Source organism: Micromys minutus (genome assembly GCF_963924665.1).
Source record: "Micromys minutus genome assembly, chromosome: 1".
Lineage (NCBI taxonomy): Eukaryota > Metazoa > Chordata > Mammalia > Rodentia > Muridae > Micromys > Micromys minutus.
The window spans coordinates 18,326,939-18,353,319 of record NC_137969.1 but is presented as its reverse complement, the minus strand read 5'-3'; the positions used below and the strand labels follow the sequence as shown (position 1 = coordinate 18,353,319).

The 26,381-nt window shown below is 38.4% G+C and overlaps 1 protein-coding gene across 7 annotated transcripts in view; it reads left to right on the top strand.

Annotated features, from left to right (window-relative positions):
- Positions 1–26,381, top strand: part of CPEB2 (cytoplasmic polyadenylation element binding protein 2) — a 51,207-nt gene that overhangs the window by 7,589 nt on the left and 17,237 nt on the right. For 4 of the 7 annotated variants that reach the window (XM_080932831.1, XM_080932827.1, XM_080932830.1 and 1 more), the window contains 3 exons: positions 4,194–4,284; positions 17,713–17,763; positions 24,242–24,265. In XM_080932831.1, coding sequence (XP_080788957.1) covers positions 4,194–4,284; positions 17,713–17,763; positions 24,242–24,265 — 166 coding nt within the window. The remainder of the gene's footprint in view (positions 1–4,193; positions 4,285–17,712; positions 17,764–24,241; positions 24,266–26,381) is intronic. The other 3 variants (XM_080932832.1, XM_080932829.1, XM_080932828.1) reach the window with 1 other exon arrangement.

Sequence of the window (26,381 nt, the reverse complement as noted above, 5' to 3'; positions counted from 1 at the left end):
TTACCAACCAAGCTACTTGCCCGGTCCCCTTATGAGATATTTCTACTGATTTCTCTAAAGCTAAGCTTTCTTTTTTGTTTTTCTCTTTGTTTTTGAGAATGAGATGCACCTATGCTCAAGCTGATCTTAACTTTGAGTTGTCCCTGCCTCTTTCTCCTGAGAACTGAAACTATATCAGATGTGGTCAAATTCATTAATTTGAGAATGCTTTTAGCATTTAGTAAGAAATCATGCTTAAAACTATTACTATTAATTTCCTCCAAATCGAATTTTCAGTGAGATTTTTAATAAGTATGTTCATTTGTGAAGACATTATATGTTTTAAATCGAAGTACCTTTTGTTTTAATTAAGCTTTATTGCTTATTTTTTATATGTGCCACTTCAGGAATACATCCTAAGAAATCTCTCAAATATTTTGCTCTGAAACTTGCTGGGCAGTTTTCAGAATTTTCAGTGCTGGATATTTGGATATGCTGGAAACCTTGAATTAACTGGAGATATTTTCTACTAGTCAAACGTCCAAACTGATATGAAGTAATAAATCATATTTTGGAGATCTTGTTTTTGGAAACTATGTCACTGGACTCTTTTGTGGGTTTCCTGAGAATCAGCATGTGGTTGGAGAGCAAGGCCAGCGTGCTGTGACACCGTGGCCTTGCTTCAGGGACCCTGAACTGGAGGATCACAGGCAGCTTTAGCCTCACACATGGCCCACAGTGAAGAATGCTCTTTCTTAACTGTTCGAGCAGTGGGAGCTTTCCCAGGGCGTTTGCTGTCTTAACGTCAGTTCTTTAATTGGCTTTAAAATATAATCTGCCTGCCGTTTTACCCCCATTAGCGTGTGGCTAATGCATGGGCACAGAAAGATAGTGACATAAATAGTAGACTTGAAGAAGCATGATGCGGGCTTCAGTTTTCCTGTATGTTTCGTGTTACTGTAGGGCTCTGTCATCCTCTCGTCTTATTTCTGTAGAACTCTGCTTAGTTCAACAGCTGGTTCATATTGCAGAACAGGTTCTATAGGAACTTTCCTCAGAGTCTCATTTTTCTGAAAGTCTTAGTAACTTTCAAATGGCCATGCAACGATAGCTGTAAGATGCATTGCCATGATTGTCTGCATGTGTCAGTGTGTCAGCATTGCTGTGTGATTGTCTGCATGTGTCAGTGTGTCAGCATTGCCATGATTGTCTGCATGTGTCAGTGTGTCAGCATTGCTGTGTGATTGTATGTGTCAGTGTGTCAGCATTGCTGTGTGATTGTCTGCATGTGTCAGTGTGTCAGCATTGCTGTGTGATTGTCTGCATGTGTCAGTGTGTCAGCATTGCTGTGTGATTGTCTGCATGTGTCAGTGTGTCAGCATTGCTGTGTGATTGTATGTGTCAGTGTGACAGCATTGCTGTGTGATTGTATGTGTCAGTGTGTCAGCATTGCTGTGTGATTGTCTGCATGTGTCAGTGTGTCAGCATTGCTGTGTGATTGTATGTGTCAGTGTGTCAGCATTGCTGTGTGATTGTCTGTATGTGTCAGTGTGACAGCATTGCTGTGTGATTGTATGTGTCAGTGTGTCAGCATTGCTGTGTGATTGTCTGCATGTATCAGTGTGTCAGCATTGCTGTGTGATTGTCTGCATGTATCAGTGTGTTAGCATTGCTATGTGATTGTATGTGTCAGTGTGTCAGCATTGCTGTGAGATTGTATGTGTCAGTGTGTCAGCATTGCTGTGTGATTGTCTGCATGTATCAGTGTGTCAGCATTGCTGTGTGATTGTCTGCATGTATCAGTGTGTTAGCATTGCTGTGTGATTGTATGTGTCAGTGTGTCAGCATTGCTGTGAGATTGTATGTGTCAGTGTGTCAGCATTTCCGTGTGCACCCTTTATTCTAAATTGCCTCTTAATAGTTTTAAACTGATGGCAATTTAGATGAGTAACTTTTTTACTAGTATCCTTAGAAGAACACATCTTTGTTTTAAGCTGAATATAATTCATTAACTGTGATTTGTTTGAAACTACTGTCTTGAAAAAATAGTTCTGAACTATAACATGTCTTCCATTCAGAAGTTAGACATTCATTGCTAGCAAAGCTATTTTGGTATTTGATACTTGACCCAGTTTAATCAATTAGCAGATTCTAGAGCGGATTGGATTTAGTCCTTTATAATTACTATTTCAACAGTAGTCTTTCCAGTCAAACAGCCCAACTTACATATTTTATAGCGATTTCATGGCAGAGATAAAGAAGTATTGAACAGACATTTGAGGGCTAGGATTAGAAGGATCTAATTACTTTAATTACTTTAGAAGTTCAGTGCGAGAATCCAGAAATACAAACACATTCCTCGTACAAACTGTAGAGTCGAGTCAGTGGAAATGGAGACATTAGTAACTGCGTTGGTCTTGTTTGCACATAAGTCATCCTCTTCCATTTTATGTCATTTTATTGTTATAATACTTTTGTTTTCTTTTTATGGTTTTAAGTGGCCTATAGGCACCATTTAGTCTGACATGGTTATTTTCTAGAAGATGGAGCCAGAGTGTAACAAGGTTCTATGGCATAGAAGATCACTTTTAAAGCTTAATGCTGTTTATAATGTGGTCTGGCCAGTAGCTTCCCTCTCACCTAAGAACTGCTCCAGAGTGTGTTAACCCGCCTTGCGTATAGTGGTGACACATGTTCAGTTTTGGAGAGCAATGCTGAATTTATTCTCTTTGTCCCCCTTCCTAAGCCCACGTGTTCTAGTGAAGAGCTTTACAGATGGCTTTGCTGTGTTTCGATCTTCCCATTAGAGGTCACTAACTGGGTGTGGTGATAAAGGAAGGACATGAGCCTCCTGTCCCAGCATCCTTGCATCACGCAGTGGTACTGCTCACCCGTCCTAATTCCCTGATAGCACCTTGTTTAGTCTACAGGGCTGATTCTGCCTCCCTCGCTTTAAAGAGCATCAGCCCTAGTTAAACATCAAAGGGGAATAAACAAACCTTATGTTTTCCTTCTGCTCTCTCAAGACCTACTTCTGAATATTTTCTGGATTGTTGGTCCCTTCGGGAAATGATGAAAGCTAGAAAGCTTTTTTTTGAAGAAACTAGTGTATATAAATCTACCTGTGGGTGCATATGGTCCTAGAGACTTACAGTATCACTTGAAGCGTGTGGGTCCAGGTTAAACAGTGCTGTTCTTCTATTTCTGTGAAGAGTGCAGGCTGGCTTTTCTGATTCTTTTCTTGTTTCCTGTGCTGATCATTTTGAGAGCTGAGGTTGGTCTGTCCTGCTTCCGCCATGTATATATGAATTTGTGCATTTATGCACATAACATACGGTTGGTGGGGATGGCACTGATAAATTTTGGGAAAAGACTTTCAGATTCAGACTCTTCAGAGGTTACAGGCCATAGCTTGTTTAGCTAGCTTCCCACATATTCCATTGCGTGCTTGTTGAGTATGTATTGGACAAATATAGTATTAAATATATAGGCACCAAAGAACTCAGTGCCTTCTATCAAGTAAGCAAAGGTATTGTGCTTTGAGCAAACAAGGCTACTGACAGCACAGAAGGAAGTGCTCAGAGTTGGGGAAGTGGGAATGTGAGCAGAGACTACCTTCCCTCTCTCTGCTTCTGCCTGCCTGCCTTTTGCAGCAGATTTGGGAGGATTGTAAACGTGGAAGCACTTCAGAGAGAGATTTGGATGTGAATACTCTAGGCATTTATCCTTTTTCTGATATTAGCATGCTGCATTTGAGTTTAGTATATAGGATGTTTATTCATTCATTTTTTACAATTTGGATGACTAAGTCAAAAGTATCTGACAGATGTTTAAAGTGTGGTGCAATTGTTAAATTCTTCTCCAGGATAATTACTTTCCAAGTGCTTATATCTGCCTTCCTAAATATATGAGAAAAACATAAAGCAACTGAAAATATTTTTTGTGTATAATATTTGCAAAAATAATCATATTATTAAACTGCATTCAGTGATACTGCCCAAAACTTATATTAATTTTTATGTATTTAAAGGTGAATGTGTTGAAACATGGTAGTTAACAAGATCCTTAAGTATCAGTATTTTCTTGGGATACAAGTTAAATAATAATGTATTAATAAATTGTCCTGTTTTATGTGAGAAAGATTGTTATGTTTTGACCTTGAAAATTACAGAAAATTACATAGATCTGACATTTTTTCTTTCTCTGTCTTCCAGGACCGCAGTAGAATGTATGACAGCCTGAACATGCACTCTCTGGAAAATTCCCTCATTGATATCATGAGGGCAGAGCACGATCCTCTCAAGGGTAGGTAGCATTTTATAGCATCCAATTTATATCATATATTGGTTTATCTGCTTACAGAAAACGAGCACTTACATATTAACTAACTGATAAATGAAGAATTCTATTAACATTCTTACTTCATATGTGTTATTCTCTGCTTCTTATTATGTGTTATATTACTGGTAAAAATCTTGTAATTGTATCAAGGAAAGAGAGATATTAGTTGTCTGTGTTTTAGCTAGGCTTTCTACTGCTATGATAAAATATCATAACCAAAACAACTTGGGAAGGAAAAGGTTTATTTTAGCTTAGAGACTTTTAGTCAGTCACAAGGGGGATCAGGATAGGAACTGGAGACAGGAGCCTCTCCGCAGGAACAGAAGCAGAGGCTTTGGAGTTACACTGTTTGCCGGCGTGCTTCTCATTGTTTGTTTTCTTATACAGTCCAGACCTATGCCCAAGGATGACATCATCAATAATGGGCTGGGTCCTTCCAGTCAATCAATCAATCAATCAGTCAGTCAGCCAGTCAGTCAGCAAATTTATGAAGGCATTTTCTTAGTTGATTCCCTATTGCCCAATGACTCTAGCTTGTGTCAAGGTGACATGTCAGTGAGTGTCCAGCAGAGTTAGGGTACTGTGACTGGACCACTAAACAGTGAGTGTCCAGCAGAGCTAGGTACTGTGACTGGACCACTAAGTTGTTTAGTTCAGAACTCCTCATTGACTCAGAGTCACGATTTTAAGAAAAGCTGCAGTTTTAATCTAGAAAGGTAATTTTCTTAGAAACGTTTGTCCCACAAACAGCATTTTGTTGTCAAGTAAGTTGATAACAACAATCGGATGCCTATCATTTTAAGGACCCTGCTGTTTGCTGACTTACACTCCTGGCAGCTCCTCACACTATTAAGGTTACTCTTTGGATTCTTTCCATTGTTTTCCTATGGGTTTTGCTGTTGATCTTTGCCTCTCATACATTTTTAAGCTCTCTGTATGAGGTCTTGTTCTTTTACACAATGAGTATCGTTTACCTTGGATCTTCCATTTCAGAGTAGAATTCACACTGGGTGTGGTGGCACATGACTGTATCACTAGCACTCTGGAGACTGAGGCTGGAAGATCACCAGCTCAGTGCCAGACAGAGCTAGGTAGCAAGATGGTCTCAAAAGTAAACACATGCATACAAGAAAGAGTAAACTTGTTAACAGTGTACAATTAAGAATTTCTTCATTAAAATTGCAGTTTCTCTAGAAATAAAAACTCCGAGCACAAAGTCAAGATAGTTCACTGTTACCATGGATGATAAGCTTTTCTTTATTTTTCCTGGTCTTTCTTGACAAGGCTTCTGGAAGATACTAGAGAAAATGTTCATTGCCACACCGCTCATCATGTTTTTCTAGCCTAAGCATCTTACAAAGTAGGAGGGCATCTGGAGAGGACCAGAAGGGAAATGCAGCAATAGAATGAGGCTGAGAGTAATGACGTAAAAATTACAAGGAATTCATACAATTTGTTAGAAAAATCATCTTAGGCTCCGAAAAAGAAAGACGCTTATAATCCTTGTACAAGCATTATGGATCATCATGTTAGCCAGTTTCTGTTTCTAACTGGAATATTTATTGTTCATCTGTATTATGTCAAAAACGGAAAAGCTTTGGGAAAGCATCCGTGCATAGTATAAAGAAACAAGGCTGCCTGTGCTGTTATTGTGTGACTGTTAACAGCGGAAGCTGGACAGTCGTACTTGATGTTTTCTTCTCTCACCTGCTGCCTCAGGCCACTGGTTCCTGATTTAGCATATTTTTTCTCCACACATTAGGACCACAGCATTTGTATGGGGACGGGGATGCTGGACGTCTCCACAGTCTGTCTAAGCAGAGCACTGATGAGTAGAGTAAGCAGCCAGGGTATCCCACGTGTTTATGGTTTCCTGTCTTTCCTTTCTTCTTATTCAGGGGAGCACCTTGTCTTCCTCCTTCTCCTCCTCCTCCTCCTCCTCCTCCTCTTCTTCTCTCTTTCTCTCCGTCTCCCTCTCCCTCCCTTCCTCCCCCCCCCCTTTCAGAAAATCATTTCCCCAGCTTAGGACACATACAAACTGCAAATGTGTTTCTCATACAATGTCTCCTGAGACCCTTTTTTGTTTTGTCGTCCTCAAGAGATATACTAATAGACAGGATATGTAGAGTGCAAATTTTAAAATGAGCTCCTCATTCTCTTTCTGTTGTAACAAGAGATTATATTACTTGTCTAATGCCACAAACAACTCAGAATTAACTCAAAACATAAACAGTAATCACTTATCTTACATAATTTGTAAAAGTTAAAACTGGGGAGCAACTTGATGGTATCTGGCTAAGGGTCTCAAGAGGTAGCAGTCAGGAGGTTTGTTGATCCTACAGTCTAGACCCTCAGTTAGGCTGAAGCACTCCTTTCTGTGTGACTAGGAAGTTAGTGTCAAGCTACTGGAAAAAACGAACTGCAGTTCCTTGCTATGTGGACCTCTCCACAGGCCTGCTTTATCCTGGTCACAGCACAGCTCTGCTGCCTCGTCCTATGCCCTAGCCCTTGCTGCCCAGAGCGAGTGGCACAAATCAGTGTAAATGTCCATGTTCTAGAGCCTAGCCTCAGATGGTTCACACAGCATTTTCGTGATATTCTAACAACTCACCAGATATGGCTCACGTTCTGTAAAGAGGCAAGGACTGGTGGGAACCATTGTGGAGGCTGAATTCTTGAAGAGTCAAAGGCAAATCGATAAATTCTCATTTACTCTCATCCATAAGTTTAAAGGAAAACATAAACTATTCAGGGTGGTTATGAGCAGGGAGCAGATAGTTTGAGTCAGTGCAAAGTACTGATCTCACTAAAGCTAAGTGACCACACCCACAGAAGCAGCCTCTCAGCCACTGTCATCAAAAAGTCTGTGCTCCAGCTACTTTCCTTTCCCAGCACCTGCTTCAGAAGTTAAGATGGAGGTATTTGTAGTCTAGCAAATGGACAGCTCTGTTATCTTGTTCAAGAGATACAGATAGTAAACGGTGTTAGCCAGAAATGGAACTGACTGTGCCAATTTAATCCTTTGCTGACTGCACTGTGAGGATGTGCACCGTAAAGAAAGCCAAGTTCTCTACCCCTGTGGAAAGTATAGCCTTCTGAGGAAAGATAGAGACTGTATACCAAACCATGAATATATACATAAATCTGTAGAAGTTAGAAATACCATGGAGGAGAAATAAGATGTGTAGAGAGATAGTAAGTGAAGAGTTATTTCTAATTTATATGTGAAATAACGGAAATTCTGAGAGAAAGCTAGTGTAGTTCAAGGAAGGATTATTGGGAGGAATTGTCATTGCATGAAAAAGCATATATGAGATTGTAACTTTTGAAGAACTGAAAGACTAGTCTCAGCTTGTTGTTGAGAGCCACATGACACTGTTGGCTCAGTCAGTGTTGTCAGGCATGTGCTGTCCTTTGCTGGGGAGTCAGAAACACTAAGGCACTGTGATGTGCTTTCCTCAGCCTGACTGCTTCTGACCCAACTGCTTTATTCCTCTGCAGTGTGCTCTCTCCGCTGACACACGATTTCTAATGACGGTCTTGATTGTAGGCAAACTGTTTTCTTTCCAAAGGAAGAATAAGTGTGCAATTTTAAATGGCTAAAGAAAATCATGCTTGCCAAGTAGAGTTTCATCATTTTACCATTTTGTATTTGCATATTTACTTAAAATAGTCTGTGATCTTTTTATGTCTGTGAGTCAGTTCATTCCACTTTAATCAACAGAACAAGGCAGGTCATTGTTCAATCCTTCCTCCTCCTGCCCTCAACAATTTGTAAAAAAAAAAAAAAAAAAAAAGGTCTTACTGTTCAAGCATTTAAACACAGTGCTTTCCCTCAAACTGTAACAACAAAAATAATCAAATTTCAGCTCACAAAAATTGACTTAAAGACTATAGGAGAAATAGTTTGTGTAACAGTTCATGAGATGATCCGTCTCAGCTACTCATGACTTTTCCACTGTTCCCTGAATATCTCTAGAAGATTCAGAAACAAGGACTCCAAATGTGATTTTATGCCAACAGATATTTTGAAGTACATGCTTTTCTAAGGATTTGAAAAAAAAAAAACCTGAGATTTTACTACCTACTATCAACTTTATTACTCACTGATCAACTCCAGTGTGTATGATGCTGAAAGCAAGAAGCGCTGGTGACTTTAGGGAGCCTTCCCCTGAGCAGTGTGACTGACTGACTGTGGAATACTCTTTCTCTCTTCCCATTTTGCCTGTTTCTTTCCCAATGGTTTTATGGAAGCAAGTAAAGTGCAAAGGTGAAAATAACTTAGATGTTTTGGAAGTCTCTGGAGTGTGAAGTTATATTCTGAGACTTGGGGACTTTTGAGTGGACAGAGGCTCCCAAGCTTCTGTAGGGCCCACTCCCCACATCTGTGTATTCTATTAAAAACACATTTCCAGAAACTCTGGTATAGGAGAACAAGGGCAAAAATAATTATGAAAACCTGGGAATGCTTAGTACATTTATTTATTAAAGCAAAATAAATTGATACATATCAGTGATAAGCTTGTGAAACGGTTTTAGGAATTTCTCCTAGAAGGTTCTACATTATTCCCTCTGACAGAGGAGTACAATCTCAGGACTGACTGGTTTCCTGCAGTCACCTGTGATTAACCCTGATGCCAAAATTTTTATAGTTACCTAAAGGGTTCGACTGAAATCAGATAGATTAAAAATCCAAAATCCCGAATATTACAAAATATAAAACAATGCTTTACACAGAAATAAATAATCTTTTCTCCCAAGCTCGTTTTTTAAAATTAGGGTGTGCATTTAGCAACAGTTAAAGTCAGATATGGCCAAAAACATAGACTCCCCTGCCCTTCATGTACTTGGAGACTTTTGCATTTTTTAGTGGATTCCTAATTTTTGTATTTTTAAAAAAACTTTTAGTATTATGTTTGATGTCATGTAGCTTACCTATCCTTCGCATTTTCACTATCTGTTTTTATGGCTATTATAAAATATTTAACATAAATATTTATCACTGATATATCCCAAGATGCATCTGTACAACTATGCAGCTTTTTGAAAACAAGCAAACACTTCAGGTAAGCATGCACATGATTTTGTTGTATGTGCCTGGCGGTGTCCCCGTTGCCCTGTGTAGCTGTTACTGTGAGCCTTAGTAACTCTGAGACCTCCTTCATCTGGGAAGCCATGTCCTGTGATCTCCTTATCCTTTTCGTTTTGGAATCTTGCCTAGTTTTTAATTTTTTTTCTATTTATTGCATATTGATTCCTTTCTCACATAAAATATATCCTGATACAGTTTCCCTTCCTTCTCCTCTCCCAGTTTCTCCCTACCTTTCCACCCAGCCAGATCCCCATCCCATTTCTGTCTCATTAGAAAACAAACAAGCTCCTAAGGAAATATAATAAAATATAATATAATATTATTTGATAAAACAAAAAGCTAACACATTGGAGTTGGACAAGACAAACAAAAGGAAAAGAGCTCAAGAGAAAGCAGAAGAATCAGAGACCCAGTCGCACATACACTTGGAATTTCTTAAAAATACTAAGCTGGAAGCCATAATAGATTCACAGAAACCATGCCTTTATCATTATCATCGTCTTCTTTTTCTTCTTCTTCTACCTCTCCTCCTCCTTCTTTATTCTTCTTTCCAAAGTCTAGAGCCTTTATTAAACCATAGAATTCAGCCAGCTGGTCTTCTTGCTGCTTTAGGGAAAAGTTTATTCATGAGCTTTTAACCTAATCTGCATTTGGCTTTTGGTGTCCCTGATGCCACCATGCCTCCAGGAAAACAGGCCGAGCTGTGTGTCAGGAAATAGTGCACAAGGAATGTGGTGCAGTTTAGCTCGTGTCCTTGTCTTAGGATACCTAGACCTTTTCTTGCTGGGCCTGCATTACAGTACCTTCCTACCGACAGGATGTAATTCTGAACCTTCATATACACAAACACGCTGGTTTTCTTAGAAGGTGACAGAGCAGTATAGAGTTACACTTTCTCAGTTTGGGATGTCACAGAATTACTATTTACTCTTTATCCTGGGTTCCTGTCAAGTATGATGCTGATCTGAAGCCTGTTTGTACGATTGTCCTGACTTTTCTTGCAGACCAGGAGTTTCCTAATAACGCCTTGTTACGAGGCCACGTGGTGCACACATGCTTTTTCCTCTGTTCTGCTTACATTTTTTGAGTTATATGTTTAGATCCATAAATTGTTGTCTTAGAAATTTGGGGCTTGATTTCATTTATAATTTCAATCCTTCTCTTTTTACTATAAGCATTACTGAAATTTCAATGTTAAACCTCCTATATTCATGATCTGCTGTTTTTTTTTTTTTTTTTATTACTTTGCTATTGTTTTGATTTGTGTTTCTTTCTGTGGTGCTGGGATAGAGTGCAGAGCTGTGTGCCACCCCTGTCTGACCACCAAGCACTTGAACAGATGCTCTCATGCTACATGACTGCAGTTTTCCAATCTTCTTAGAGCAATTTTCAGAACTTTGCTAATACACCTTTTAGCCTTATTTGATCTTAGTTGCCTGGTGGATACTATGTTTTATGGAGACTATTGTTTAAGTTTATAGTGTTTCTCTATGGTTTTTTTTCCTTCTGCTTGGTTTACTCTCATGCTGGAAGCTGTCCTAAATTACTGAGCCTGTTTATTAACCATACTTGGAAGTAAAATACTAAAGTTGACATGGGAACCTCTGTGCATGCAGTTGGGTGTAACTAGAAAGAACTGAAGTAAGCCCTTGGTACCAGTGTCTGTATCTAGATCTTTCACTGTGGTCTAGGGAGCAGACCTGGGTGTAAATCTATCTCTCTAGTCCTCTGTAAGGAACCAAAATGGTGGCTGTGTATCTGGTGATTTTAAAAGTTAACAGGCATCACTGGTGTTCCTGCTTTTTCCTCTGCCTGCAGGGTTAGCCAAAGTTTCTTAGCATAGATTCTCACCAGTTGTCTGCTTTCTTCCTGATGACATTCCCCATGCACAGAGTCACTTGGGGTTGTATTTTCAGTGATTTATGGTTTATAGAGTCATTTATACTTCTAAAAGTTACAGCTTCCAAAAATATTGTTTACATGGTTCTCCTTTGATCCATTCCATTCATCTTTGCCCTGGTGAGCCATTTTAGGTGATTCACAAAGCGAAAGAGGCAAATAAAAAGCACTTGCTCTTCCGTGTTTAACGGGAAGGCTGTGGTTCTGAGTCAGTTTGTACATCCTTAGCGAGGAAACGTGGGCATCGCTACATAGGTTAGATTATATTGTGTGAAAGACTTAGAGACAGATTTCCTTCAGAGTATCTCATTAATTTCAACTATAACAAGATTTAGTTTGTTTTAAAGTATCTTTTAAATGAGACTATGTCACAGGAACACTGGCCATGTATCTGGTTTTATTTTGCCTTCACATCTATGGAAATGCCAAGCAAATAGAGGCACAGTGACTTTGTATTAGTAAACATTTTCCATTATAATCTTACTTTTCACAAACATTTGTTTAGAACTTCCAAAATCATAACATATGGTATTCATGCATGTATAATAGCATGTATCATTACAGTTAGAACTTTATATATTTACAGTTTTTAAATGAAAATCTCATGAGTTTTTAATCTGTACTTACGTATACAGGATATGCTAAATATGTTTGATTTTATGACACACACACACATATATATGTACACATACATATGCACTTTGATTTATAGTCAAAAATATTGTCAGTCAAAACTGTATTTACCATATGTAATCTACCAAATATCAGCCAAGCTTACTTTACTTTGCACAGAGCATTTAGCACAGCGTGTGTAAAGCATGGAGAGCTTAGGGATGTAGCTCAGGAGTCCCGTGTTGCCTAGCATCCCCAAGGTCAGGAGCTCATCTCCCGCATGGTGGAAAACTATCCTTTGAGTATCTCATGGTGAATGCTATACTGAAAGCAAAAACTGGGATGATGACATGGTAGTTTTTTGTCTGTTATTTTTAATTGTTATTTTTTGTAGTTGTCTGTATTCTTTTCATTTTCACAAGTGCTTTCATGGTGGAAGGTTTATAGCCATTTCCTCAAGTTGGCTTAATATTATTTTTGTACTAGTTTTAATGTAATAACTTTCCCATTATATTATTAGATAAATAAAGACTTAGTTTAGTGTTTTCTTTCTTGTTCTCTCTTAGCTGTACTCTGCTTGGTCAGCTACTGTACACAGTGCTGGGTGTTCTTTGTCTAGTATAGTATAGAGTGATGCTGGGACAAAGGCTCGATGAGAGGATTAGCATAGAGCTTGAGTTAAGAGTGAGCACTTGACTCTAGCAGACATTGGTTTTCATTAGCTAGAAGTGCGAGTGTTCCTCTTGTTCTCCTGGAGTCTGGTCTTTGCATCTTTTGCATATTTATAATCTTTCTAAGGCTTATGGGTTACACATAAAGATTTTAGGGAAGTTAGAAATTGTCATGCACACTAGAACTGATTAGAAGTTGGAATCATACAGCATTGGTAAGGACTACACTCATTCATTCTCAGTGGAGCTTTGGAACTTCATGTAAGATGTGCAGACACAGAAGTAAGGTGAAGTGTAGATTGTGGAAACAACATAGGATTAATGAGCCAAACAGTGAGAAGGGAAGCTAGTTGTCTTCAGGTCAGCATCCATAGGTATGGGTGTTAAATGCCTCTACACTGCCACATGTCAAACACATCTTGTCCTACAACTAGCATCCAACTGGCCATCCTTTATTTGGATGCAGTAGCTTATTATTAATAGCTGCCCATATCAACTGCTAGTAATTATTAGAACCTGGTAGGTTTTGGGTTGGTGCTTTTAACCACTGTGCTTTTATGCCCTTCTTTTTAATTGATCTAATATTAATTCTAACCTAGGATCTTTTTGACTATAGGATGGGATGTCATTTAGTTTTCTCTCAATGTTAGCAAAGTGCATGACATTGAACTTTAGCAATTTTCTCATCATTAGTGAGGAAAAAGTTAAAGTTATTAACATTATCCAGAGAGGAAGATACCTGAAACTGCTAAAAAAAATAGCATCAAAGTTTAAATCAACAGAGTAGTCGTCTGATTTGCTAGATGTCTACAAAGGATGTTTTGAATAGCAGATAGACCAGGAGGTAATGCATGTCCTGGGCTGGAAAGAGTGGTTGTGTGGGAATTCATGATGCTGTTTAGAAGAGGGCCATAGTTAATTAGAAATGAAAATACAGAGAGAAAACCAATAATCAGATAATACTCCTGCTTTCATTAAAGAATATTGCACTGAAGATGGAAAAAAATTACCTTGGCAAAGATTAAAAAGACTTTTAGTCTCTGATGTGTTTTGTTATTCCCATTAACTTTGTTTCTGGTATCAACATACAGCATGTCTTCAGATAACTGCTTTCAGTCAAATTTGTATTTCACATCATAGAATAGAATGATAAACTCATTCAACAACTCTTTGAGAGCTTGTTATATGTCATTCTGTTGTAGGTGCTGGGAAAACAGTAACAGAAATGGAAGTCCTGCTCTTAGTAGAGATTTTGTTTTATAAAGAGCTGTGGTGAAAAACTTAGATCATTTATTAGAATGTAATATGGGGATCAGGAAGAAAAGCTGCTGTTGGGAACAGGATGATAGATGATGCTACCTGGCATTTAGAGATCTGAATGTGCTGAGGGGAGCAAACCTTGGCAGAAATGAGGTAGAAATATCCTCCAATGGGAGGATCCCTGACACATTAGAGAAGCAGCAAAAAGGCCAGCATAATCCCTCTAGAGGCTGAGCTGCCAGCTGCTTATTATAATGGATTCTCCTACTTTGTCCAAGCAAGATGTAGCTTGTTTTTAGTTGTCAGTACAACACTTGCTGAATGTACATTTAAATGGCAAACATGAGCTAAAGCATGCATGTATGTGTCTGTCTCTCTCTCTCTCTCTCTCTCTCTCTCTCTGTGTGTGTGTGTGTGTGTGTGTGTGTGTGTGTTCGAGAGCATGTCTATGCAAGAGTTTTCCTGTGTATGTGCATGGGCATGCACCCATAGCTTAGTACACATTTGAAGTCAGAGAACAACTTGCAGAAGTTGGTTCCCTCCCTCCACAAAATTGGTCACAGGAATCAACAAGTACCTTTGCCCATTAAGCCACCCCACCAGACCTATGTTACTGCTAAAAGAAATTGCTTAGAAGTAGCACATATTCATTATTTATGAATGTATTAAACCCCTGTGAAATGATCATTTTACAATCTTGATTATAATTTTTTAAAAAGTGACTTTCCTCAAGATTTTCTAAGCTTAGACCCCTTGGGTTGCCAGGAAACTAAATCAATTCAGTGAGATGCAGGTTCTTCTGGTGGAGTGGACCACGCAGAGCAATCGCTCAGACTCATGTATTTGAATACTTCCTCATACCTTGGTAGCCTAGGAAATTGGAAGAGATGTTGCTTTGTTGGGAAGGTGTGTCACTTCGACCCTGCCTAGTGCCTACCTACTTCTCTGTTCCTTTCCATCAGGGTGTGGCTCTTAGATACTTCCGTTTCTCTGTGCTTCCCTCCATGATGATAATGAACTGACCCCCTGTAACTGTAAGCAAGCTCCCAATTAAATGCTTTCTTTATTACAAGTACCTTGGTTATGGTGTCATTTTACATGGGTAGGATAGTGGCTAAAACAGATGTGTATGTTTTCACTTCTTCTGTTATCTGGAGCACCTTGTTTCTGCCTCCTGGCCTAGGGCTCCCGTAGTTTAGCTATCTGTCGGCATCTCAGCAAACAGAACAAAAGGGACATCTTTCCCTTTTAAAGGCTATGTTCAAAGCACTATACATCCCACTTTTATCTTTTATTCTCTGTCTAGATCTTACACAGTGTGGCAAAAACTGAGAAGTATAGTTTCTGTGCTTTGGGCCTTTGTTTTCCTAAAGGAAATTGTTGCTAGGTAAGCACCAGTGTCGGTTTGTGTGCCACCAGCCCTGAAGGCTAATTGTGAGGGATCATTTGTGTATTCTTTTGTACTGAAACTTGAGTGGCCCACAGCCCTTTTGCATGCCTTTTCCTATATTGTTTTATCATTAGGAAGTCGGTATCAAGCCAGTCAATAAGAGAATCAAGCCAGATAGGCTCCCATCCTACCCAACATTCTTACCAGTGATGAAACCCCAGGCAAGTGACGTCATACTAAAATGGAAAGAAAGTAGTATGAAATCCAAGAGATTCTTAGCATGATTAGATTGGCAGTTGAGAACTATAAAAAATCCATGCATATAATAAGCCCACAGATGTTGGTCATTATTTCAATTGGCAGGTAACTTGTGCAAGTGGTTTTGATCTCATAAATAAAAATGACTATGAAAGTTAACATAAAGATGTATATTACCATTTTCACTGTAGTAGAGGATAAGTGATTAGATAATTTGAGCCTACATTTACTCATTTGTGAAGTGATTACATTGTGACCTCTAATATTTTAGAACATATATACAAATGTATACACATTTGCAAATAGTTTTTTTCTGTTGAATTTGTTTTTATATTCAAAAGGGATAGTGAATCTATTAGAGAATAAATTTGTGTCAACTTAAGGTAGAAGGAAACTTGAGGGAAAAGGCTCTGCTTACCTAATATAACAGTGTATTATAGCATATGTGTAACACAGTTCTGCATCCCTGGGTTTAGTTAAATACTTTGTGTTTTGTTCTATGATGTACTGTAGGTGCATGATTCTTGTAGCAGTGAGTAAATGTTACTGATGTTTGTGTTTCTGTCTCTTTGACTACACTGTAGGAAAGGTGTGTTTTATCTTTTTCCTTTTATGTGTTACATTCTGTCAGGACAGAATTGCACTCAACAGCCATATAGGTTGCCACTTTTGAAGAAATATACTATTTTAAATTGCCTGTCAGGAAAGAGCAGTGTCTGTAGTTTTAAATATTTCTCTAAATTTGATTGAATACAACAAAATGTTAAAGTCTTGATGTCCAAAATAAACTGAGTCCATTAAAGTTTTGTGACATGTTACTAAAACTAGTCCAAAGAAACCATATTTTCTAGATCTTTGTATTTTGTTCTTTCTCTGTGAATTTTTCTGATTCTTAATCCATACCAGAGTTTCAGAACAGTAGACATAATTGTATGTTTCCAGAGCTCAGAAGCTCTAACAGTTCATTTAGTTAACTACTGTCTTCTACCACAGAACTTGGGAGTGAGTAAGAGGTGGGAAAATTGCTTAGTTTCCTTTACTGTATGGAATCAGAAATCAAAATGTTCAAGAGATCATTTTATTTATGTTTATATGTGAATCTCTACATCATTAATATGTGCATGTGTACATAGATTTATGGTCAAAATTGGATTACCCACCAATTATTCTTATATTAGTAGTTAATCAATTTACTTCATAAATACAACAAAGCATAATCTCTGTCTCGAAGAGTACATTTTGGATAGGGGAGTAAGATGGATGCAGTACTCTAAATAAGTATTTCAAACTCGAAAGCTTACACTCACTCTTCTGATGGTAGTGAATTCCATGCAGGGTCACTGTCCTTTTAAAGGACAGCTATGCCGAGGTGACTAGAATGCAGTCCTAGTACTAAATTTTAATGTAGCCTTAAAAACAAAAACTTCAGAATCAGATATCAAGAAAAAAAACCTGCATTTTAACAAGCTGCAGTAATGGGCATCCTAGGTGTTGGCATTGTCCAAAAGAATATTCCACTGTGCAGATGCTCACTGAGCTATCCTAAGTTTTCTATATGTAATCTTTGTAGCAAACTGTCCTCTCCAGATGTTATAAATACAGAGTCTTCAAGAGGGACTCAGAGCAGACACTTTGTTACTGTTCTTACAAGCCTCAATATTGTTTGTTTTTCTTCATCAATTTTTAAACTCTAAATGAGGGATACACTTATATGTAATAATAGCTTAAGATGTTGTCTTTGAATTTCTTTATTTATATATGACAGTATAAAGCTACATTTAGTTAAATAAAAAATTAAAAGGTGTTCTCATTTTTCATATTGTAGTTATTGATTTTAAAATATAAATACATTTCCTTGAAGCTTTGAAAAAAATTAAAGTTTCAAACTGTTTGGGTCCATTTTAAAGAATGCATTATGTTTGCAGGGCCCGGGCGCCATCGCTGCTCTGTAATTCAGATAGAGATAAGCACTGTTGTGGTCCCACTTGGTCTCATCACGTTGTGATCCTATGGCTTGGAAATCTGGATCGCCTTTCTCCTTGTGTTCTCACGTTCCAACGTTGATGTCCATTGAGTTAAAGATTGCCTTTTTAGTTCTTAAAATATACAGTGCTTAATATTCTTTCCTTAATCCTACTTACCCCCACTCCCCTTTTCTTTTCAAAGAGCTTCATAATCTTCAAATTCTCCCCCCTCCCCTTTTTTTCAAGGTCGTTTGAGCTATCCACATCCAGGAACCGACAATCTGTTAATGTTAAATGGTAAGTTTCTCCAAAGATTTTATGTTTCCATTTGATTCGTACAAATGAATATGGTTATGTACATATTCTCCTGAGCACTCTCCATGCAGACAGTTTAGTCAGTTTATAGAATATGCCTGTGGTCAGACATGGCATTGCTCAGTGTCCAGCTCTGCTGGAATTAGAGTCATGTGACCCATCAGAGGCACACCATTCTGGGCAACACAATGAAGTCTCAACTCTTACAAAAATGAAAAAATGCTGTGGGAATTACACACTTGTGTATTTTGCCTCCCCTGCCAAAGTCATTGGGAAGTATATTTGTAGCAATATAATTCACCCATCCCAACCTCAGGAGCAATCCCTGTTTGAACGTGGGGTTCAACTTCAAGCTATGACCTAGGACAAGTAACTGTTTTTAGCTTATTTCCCACTCTGTAAACTGGAGATAGAATCCTGTAGCTTATAGGAATTAAGTGAGATAAAAGTTCTCGAAGTGCTTAGACTCCAGTGTAAGCTCTTGTGTTTGTTTTAAGGAATATACTAGTGAATTTATAAATGAAGTAATCACTGATTTAATGTATTCTAACTGGAAGTTAGAAGTTCACCAGTCAGAAAAGAAAAACTGATTAAAGTTTCTTTTTCTATATTGGACACATTAATATATTTATAGTCACAGGATGGAGCTTAATCATGAGCATGGGGGTGGGACTGGGGAGTGACGTTCAGTAGTGACATTGAATTCGAGGCAGGCAAGGAAAGGCAAAGAAGAGGCAGAACTAACCGTCACACTTGTTGAGAATCACGTTACTGTGTTGGCCTGGCTCCTACTCAGTGTAAGCTTTGCTGAGTGAAGATATGGTGAAGTTGTGGAAGCAAATGTGAAAGTGGGGCCACTTCAGAGTCAGAGTGTGTGCACATGACAAGCGTGCACAGTGACGAGTGATGTTCGGTCTCACGGTGATGCCGAGTCTAACACACAGCAGCCTAGTGTGGCCTAGTCTAAGGGCCAGGACTTCCGTAGGAAGAGGATCCCTGAGACATTCCTCTCTTCCCTCTCCATCCATTTTGTCTTTGTTTCTCAGTCTGTATGGTGCTATTGAAACTGAGTTTAAAAAAGCAAATTAGCTATTAATGTTCTGTCCATTCAGCTTGTGAAATATGATAGGCTTCAGTAATAACAAACTATATATAGACTCACTTCCCTTAAATATTCTGTGTGCAAAATAAGAAGAATAAATCACCTTTATTTTTACGTCTGAGAAAGCCACTGAAAATTTCCATGTTCATGCGTCAGAATACATTTGAGGTGGCCTGGCGGCCGTCAGAGGATGTCTGCGTTGCGTTATTCACAGCACCTTAGGCTGTTGCCTAAAGAGTAGCCTAGATGATTACAGCACAAAGTCAGCCATGTAAGCAAGGGCGTGGGAGACACAACGGTACTGCAGTTTGTTTTGTTTTTGGGTTTTTGGTTTTGTTGTTGTTACACTAAACTGTTAATCAGTTGCTTTTTCAAATTGCTTAAAACACTTTGAATCTTGGATAAATTATTATTCCTCATAAAGAATCAATGAGACTATTTTATTTCAGGCAAGTTATATCTAGCACAAATATGCTTATTTTATTTTATTTTCTAAATATGAGCACTCTTAGTAGTCTGTCATTTGAGGCCAGTGAGAAAGACAACCTGGAAACTTGAGCTTTTTTAGCAAGGGACTAGGGAAGGAAAAGAAGGTAATGACTTTAGGATATCAATATGTATTCAGGTCAGGAAACGAGACAGTTTGTTCCTTAGGGATGAAGAGTTAAGAGGTTAAACAAGAGTCACTTAATTGGGTACATCCGTGGGGTAAGGAAGTCTTAAAGAACAAGAAATGAAAGTCAGCGAATAAAGGGGAAGAACAGTGCTCAGAAGTAAGGGAAGTTTCTCTTTAACAAATGCAGTTCAGCTATATTCTTAGCATGCTATGTTCCCAGAAAACCAGGGGATTAAGCTATGTTAGCACAAGGCTCCTTCAGTATTAAATAGGTACTAAGTATTACCGATGGGTGAAGAAAGTATAGCATCTTATTGTCTAGATTTAATTCACTGTAGAGAAGTTGGCTAAGCTGCTTAGCCATTACTTCTTACTGTAAGCATAGCTCACCCTATTCACTTTAAAGATTAGGTATTTCCTAAGACATTTTGCATGACCATGTTTGGTGGAGGTGTGTAGATAGCCCCACGGACTCTGACACCAGCTCACCCTTCTGTACAACCTGGAACAACATACTTGACTTTATTCCTTAATATCTAAGCCAGAGCCCATTTCTTGCCTCGGGGGACTGGTGTTCATGCCCGTATTTAGAACAGCTTCCGTGAGTACATATGATGTACAAAAGATCGTGGAGGAGTGGAAGTCGAGTTCTGTGATCAGGCAAGGAGCTAGGAGGTTACTTCACATAAGGAAGAGATAACATTACTATTTTCAGCTATTCCAAGGGTATTGTATATGATAAGCAGAAATCTTGTTTTTCTTATTTTAGAAAAACCAATAGGAAGAAGCTGCATTAGAAGTTGTATGTAAGGAAAAAGTTTGAGTCTCTTAAGTTTGCTGTAGTGTGAGACCCTTGTTCCATGGGGTAGATGGGATAAATTCCAATGGTACAAATGTATGGCTATTGAAATTTAGTAGTATTTTTGAGAAAATACATGTAGCTAACAGAAATCAATGATTACAATGCATCAGGCCTGAATTCTTTAATTACACATAATACAATATAAATAATAGTGATACAATGCAAATTATATATACGAAAATTAGAACAGCCTTATAACTCCTTAGGAGTTAATTATGTGTTGTGATTAGAACTTTCATGCAAGGCTTTAAATAAATCTGGGAAGAAAGTTAATCAGAATGCTAGTCATACCGCACTGCACCAGGGCGAGCCTCTGCCAAACTCATAACTCTTAGCTACTGCTACTCAGATGTCCCTTAGCATGAGAGAAAGCCTGGTACCCACATGCAGTTGTATAGATTCAAATTTTTAAATCTAAAATGCAATATAACCTGGGGCCTGGAGACATTAATTATGGCACTCAGGAGTCAGAGGCTAGCTGATAAGTCAGTTGGAGGCTAGCTGGTGTACATAGCATCATTCATGCATCTAGCCAAGACTACATAGTCAGACCTTGCCTCAAAAGGAAAAAAAAGCCATATAAATGTAATCACAGAGAGTGTGCTGTTTCTCATGAACCATGTTCCTCAGATTAGTTTGAAATAAAGCTGATTGGATGGTTAAAGACTACTATTATTGTAAGTCATTGTTACATGTCAATATTTAATGTTTATCAGCTGTTTAAGAAAGTCATATTCCATGCAGATAATAGTCTGTTTAAAAACAGCAATTTTGATTATTTAGAATGATAGAATGGTTATAATTTTGAGTGTATAAACCTAACATATGTAATGTCAGGAAAAAAATAACACTGGTGGTAGAAATCTGTATTTTCTGCAGTAATAAGGAAAAATGTTATATATGTCAAGTATTTGTCTGTATTCAGATTGAATGGCATTCTCCCCTCTTCCCCAAAAGAAAATATTTTTATTAGTATGTTTACTCAAAAGGGGAACAGACAGAACTAAGTATGAGATGAGGGACCTGGTATTAGCAACCTAATTTAAAGTATAAATTTGCATTTATTTTCCATATATACACCACTTATATGATCAAGAGCTTGTCTTATGTTGGGGGTGAAATGAATCATAGGCATCTTTTAATTCAGGAAATGTACCCAAGGCTGGCGCTATGGTGCATCTCTGTCATCCTGGCACGTGGGAGGTAGAAGCATGAATCCTGAACAGCATAGTGAGTTTGAGGCCAGCTTGGTTTGATGAGGCTCAGTGCTAAGAAAACAAGCCCATTACTGATGCTGTACTTCTAAAGGTGGATGCTCTAAATCTACTGTATCAAGTTATGAGGGGAGAAAAGATGGGAAGCCTTTATACTGAGGCTGCTCACACTAGGCGTAGTGAATGCAGTGAATGGTGGTGTGGGAATTAAAAAGGGCGGTCACTTGGAGCATGGGTATTTTTCTTTTTAGTTTTGCCCTGTTAATGTTAGAGAAACACTTGCTTTAGCTTCTCACCCACAGAATTTTAACTTCTATTTCTAGCTGATTTCATGTTTTTCTTCCTATGCTGAAGTAATTTAGCTAGGCTGAGCTAAGAATCAGTAGTTAAGAACACAACATTTCCAAACAGCTTTTCTGTTTCCTGTTTGTTGTCTGGTTAGAGCCTAAATAATGTCATTGGTAACCTACCCCAAATGGTATAGGCCTTTGTATGAAAGTCTTCAAACTACCTCAGAGCCTCCTGTGTACATCAAGAGTACCAGCAATCCATGAAGAATTAAAGTTAACTTCTTTATAAAACATATTTTGAAGAACAAATAATTTGAAATAATATTCTTATTTGAAAGTTCAAACCCCAGAACTCCACATAAAAACATCAATAGAAACAAGTGGTAGACCCATCATTTGTAGTGCAGTGGTACCAAAATGGTGGTTCCCATGACAAGAGTAGGAGCTGTTCCACATAGTGGAGCTTCACTGTGCACAGTTCTAGTTTACTCGAGAACCTCCCCCAGCATGTTTCATGTGTCAGGTGTGGCTGTATGTGTGCCCCCCTGTGCAAGTCAGAGGATGGCTGTCAGGAGTCTGTTCTCTCCTTCCAGGTTGGGTTCCTGGGATTGAACTCAAGTCTTCTGGCTTGCATGGCAAGTACTTTTACCCACAGAATATACTAGCCACATTTCTAGTTTTGATAATGTAGAGACTTCAAATCTAAAATTTGTCCAAAAAATAAGTAGAATGTGTCTTTATAGGTTTCTGAAATTCCTCTGGTATGAGATAGTTAAGAGAATTTTCTAAATAATTATGCTCAAAGCTAGGAATGACATTAAACTTAAGATGCTGTAAGTATTTATATATGTTTTCACTATTTTAGTACTGAGCAGTCCCATGTAAAAGTACAACAGTTGAGAGAATTCACAGGGCTGGAGGTGTCTTATTAGATGAAGAATTATTCTCCACATTCCAACCTCATCACAATTGATGTTTTGATTTCAAATTTGTTAAAAATAGTTTTTATTTGTTTGGTTTACTTTTACCCTCATGCTAAGTAAAGCGTGTCAAGTAAGGTGTAAATAGACTTTGGTTCTGTCGGTGCTCAAGAACAGAGTGGCCGTGTACCATGGTGATAGGGATAAAGCTGGTGTCCTCTTTAAAGACTGGTGGAAGCCTTATGCTCACCAGCTTATTTCAGGGAAGTTGAAATGACTAAGAGATGACATGTCTCCCTTCCCGACTCAGTATTATAGAGTTAGCACCATATAAGCATAGGGCAGCATTTTTAAGAGGAAAGCCTTACTGTACAGTTCAAGATACACTTTAAGCCTTACATAATGCAGAACATACTTAGCATGTGAAGTACATCACTTGACCTTTAAGTTTTAGACTTTAGAGAGAGGACTTTTCTAATACAAATTTGATTAGTGATTTATTCAACATTGAATTTTTCTTGCTTCCCCAAACTGTAAACATGAATGAAGACCTTAGTCTTCTAGCATTCACATTTTGTTTATTGCTTGTGTCATATAAATTATCAGGCTAAAAAACTGATTGCGTGTGCTGATTGAGGGAAAGATTTTGTCAACACTGTGAACTTTGTGTGAAGAAGTCACATTCATACATTACCCTTGGGAACAATGTTAGCTGCCCGCTTCTTCCTACCTGATATTGCTAGCGTTTATCATTCGGGGAGAGTTGTCATTTTAGTTTACACTAGAATACTTTTACCTAGAGGCAGACCCTTAGTTAGTACCTCTTATATGTCAGAAGACTAGAATATGTCCTTTATATCATTTAACTGCAGTGCCTGGCTGCTTCCCTAAGTGGCTTTGAACTCAGCTTTGATTACAGGGTTTAGTTGCATAACTCAGTAACAGTGAACATTTTTTGACTATCTACATTTTCTGGTACTACCTTGTCAGCATTGGTGACTACGTAGATTGATTCCACGTAGTTGGTGAACAATATATACCATACTATTTTATCAAAAGAAGAAAAATAGGAATTTAATTCACATTAGTTTCATTCTTTGAGAAAATTAATTTGGGAACTGTTTAACTATAAGTTGTTAAATATTTCTATTATGATTAGGTGAAACAAGTATTTGTGAGTTTTAAATAAATTGATGTTTCTGTCTGAATTTTCAGCTTTAGGTGAATCAGATGGCATATGTATAAAATACTTGTAAAGAATATATCTGACATATCATATGTATATCTTCATGAATGTGTATGTATAAGTGCTTTGTAAAATATGCAGTTAAAGTGCTGACGGTCTTAAAGTAACATTTTGTAAATGCCCACATAGATTTTCATATCACGGATACTTGCATGTGTGGGCTTATTTTTAGTTCTAACATTCTACAATTTGTCCTTTGTTTACATGCAGCAAGGAGTTATGGGCGAAGACGAGGTAATTCCTTTCTGTTTGCTATAGTTCCTCTGTTTCTAATTGAGCTGTGTTGATCAATGTCATAATTACTGATCTCAGAATTTTTTAATACAATGTTTGAAAACTCAAAGAATCACATGTTGATGTAAGCCCCTACCAACTTTCAGATTTTAACTCTTAACCTCTAAGAGTGTATTTTTATACTAATAGTTGGTAAAATTTGTCCTCCTTAAGCTGTCCAAATTTTTAACTCTTATTAAAAATTATGTCTGTATCTTCTAAGCTAAGGCTGTTGTATATTAAAGAAATAAGTTAGTATTAACCAGAGTGAGATGTGATGTGATTTTCTACTCTATAACCAATTGTCTTATCAATGACCCAGGGTTTCGTTTGACTCAGTTGAAAATGACTCCTGAATAAGTAGATTACTGTCGTCATTGACAGAACCCATGTTCTGTCACTAATTCTGTGAAGTTGGGATTCTGATCAGCCCCTTTCTCTCCTCCTGCAAACCCCTTTCCCTTCCCACCTCTCCCTTATGACAGGGTTTCCTTGAGTGTTCTTACTAAGGTTCAAGGCTTTGTCATATGGGGCTACTACTGAACTCCCTGGAGAAGCAGGGACACCTGTGGCAGCAACCTCTGCTTGGCCTTTACCACATGCAGAAGCTGAAAGAAAGGGAAGGTAGCATGAAAAGAAGCAAAGCCACATGAGTGTCACAGTGAGCCAAGCCTGATCAAATAGAGTGTTGCACACTGAATCCCATGTGTTTGCTCTTCCCTCTGAATTTCCGTGGAAGATAGTAATCCCTGTGCCTTGGTTGTGTTTGACACGTAGGTGGTAGTATCCTCTTGTTGATAATACATTCTCCAGACACACAGACAAATCCAGTTATCAGCACTGACAGCCAATGCTGGTATTTTATGTAGCTCCCTTTTCATGTATCAATTTCACTTCATTGCTGGGGTCTTGACTCTCCAAATACTTGACTGAATCTTTGGGTCCTTTAGGTTTCTAAAAACTGGGATACGGAGGCCAAGTAATTTTCTAAAGGCTGTTGGTGAGTTGGAAGAGAGTGGGAAGGTTACACTGCATTTTCAGATCTGTGCTCTAGATAACTTGAACTTTGATTGTCTGGAAAATATTTACCAATCTGTGATTTTTAAGGTGAATTTAAAATGATAGAGCAGCTCAGAATTCTTCTCATATCAGATACTTCCTATGTTTTATCTCGAGTAGTATGTGTTAAGTCAGTTGGGCATACTCGGATATAAATACAGTGTGCTAGAATTTTAAGAGCAGGGTATCAAACTCAGTGGTTTTCTTACTCTAGCTCAGCTCAGTTACTGCGGACGGTGATACAGGAAGGAAAGTAGATGTTTCATTTCTTGCTGCTCAGAGAGGGACTTGCTGCCTTCCTAGCCGTGTCTCCCCTCGTGAGCTGTAAAGAGAGGTGCTCCACTTCAGAGCTGCCTCAGCATAAGGTGTAAGGCTCCATATTTTCTTGTCCTGAACTAGCAGCTTCTCCACAACAACTGGGCGCTCCGGCCACCTTTTTCTCAGATTTGTACACCATGGCTGTAATAGAGTTGTAGTCCTTTAGAGAGCACATAAAGGCACGGCTGCACTTCTGTTTCGGAAGGTCACTGAAACTAGCTGCTATGGGATGTCATTTGAATTCGGAAGTGCCTTAGCTTGGTAAGTAAAAGAAAAATATTTTATAAGAAAAACTTGCACACTAGAAAAAGGCTTCAAAAAGGAATAGAGACAGCAGCCTGGCTGTCTTCCTGCTTTCTCTTCATTCTCCCTCACTCGGATACCTTAGCAGTCTCCAGCCCTTCTAACCACCAGGAGTCAGTCCCCCAATATAAACTTGTGCTGGAGTTTGATAGGCTGGTGAAATGTGTGTCCCTGTTGGTCATTCTTTTAGGTTAGAATAACACTTCTGTTCATGAGAGATGTGTCAGAATGAGTTGGTGCAACTGGCCAAACCCAAGTCTGCTGTTCCGATGCTGTGCAGGAGGAACAGCATCAGATGTCAGAAGGCAGCCTGACGCCCTTGACCAGTAGATTTTAGACGTGTTTTCTTCCTTCCCTCCTTTGCCTGACCTTTCAGTGCAGCAAAGAGCAGCACTTT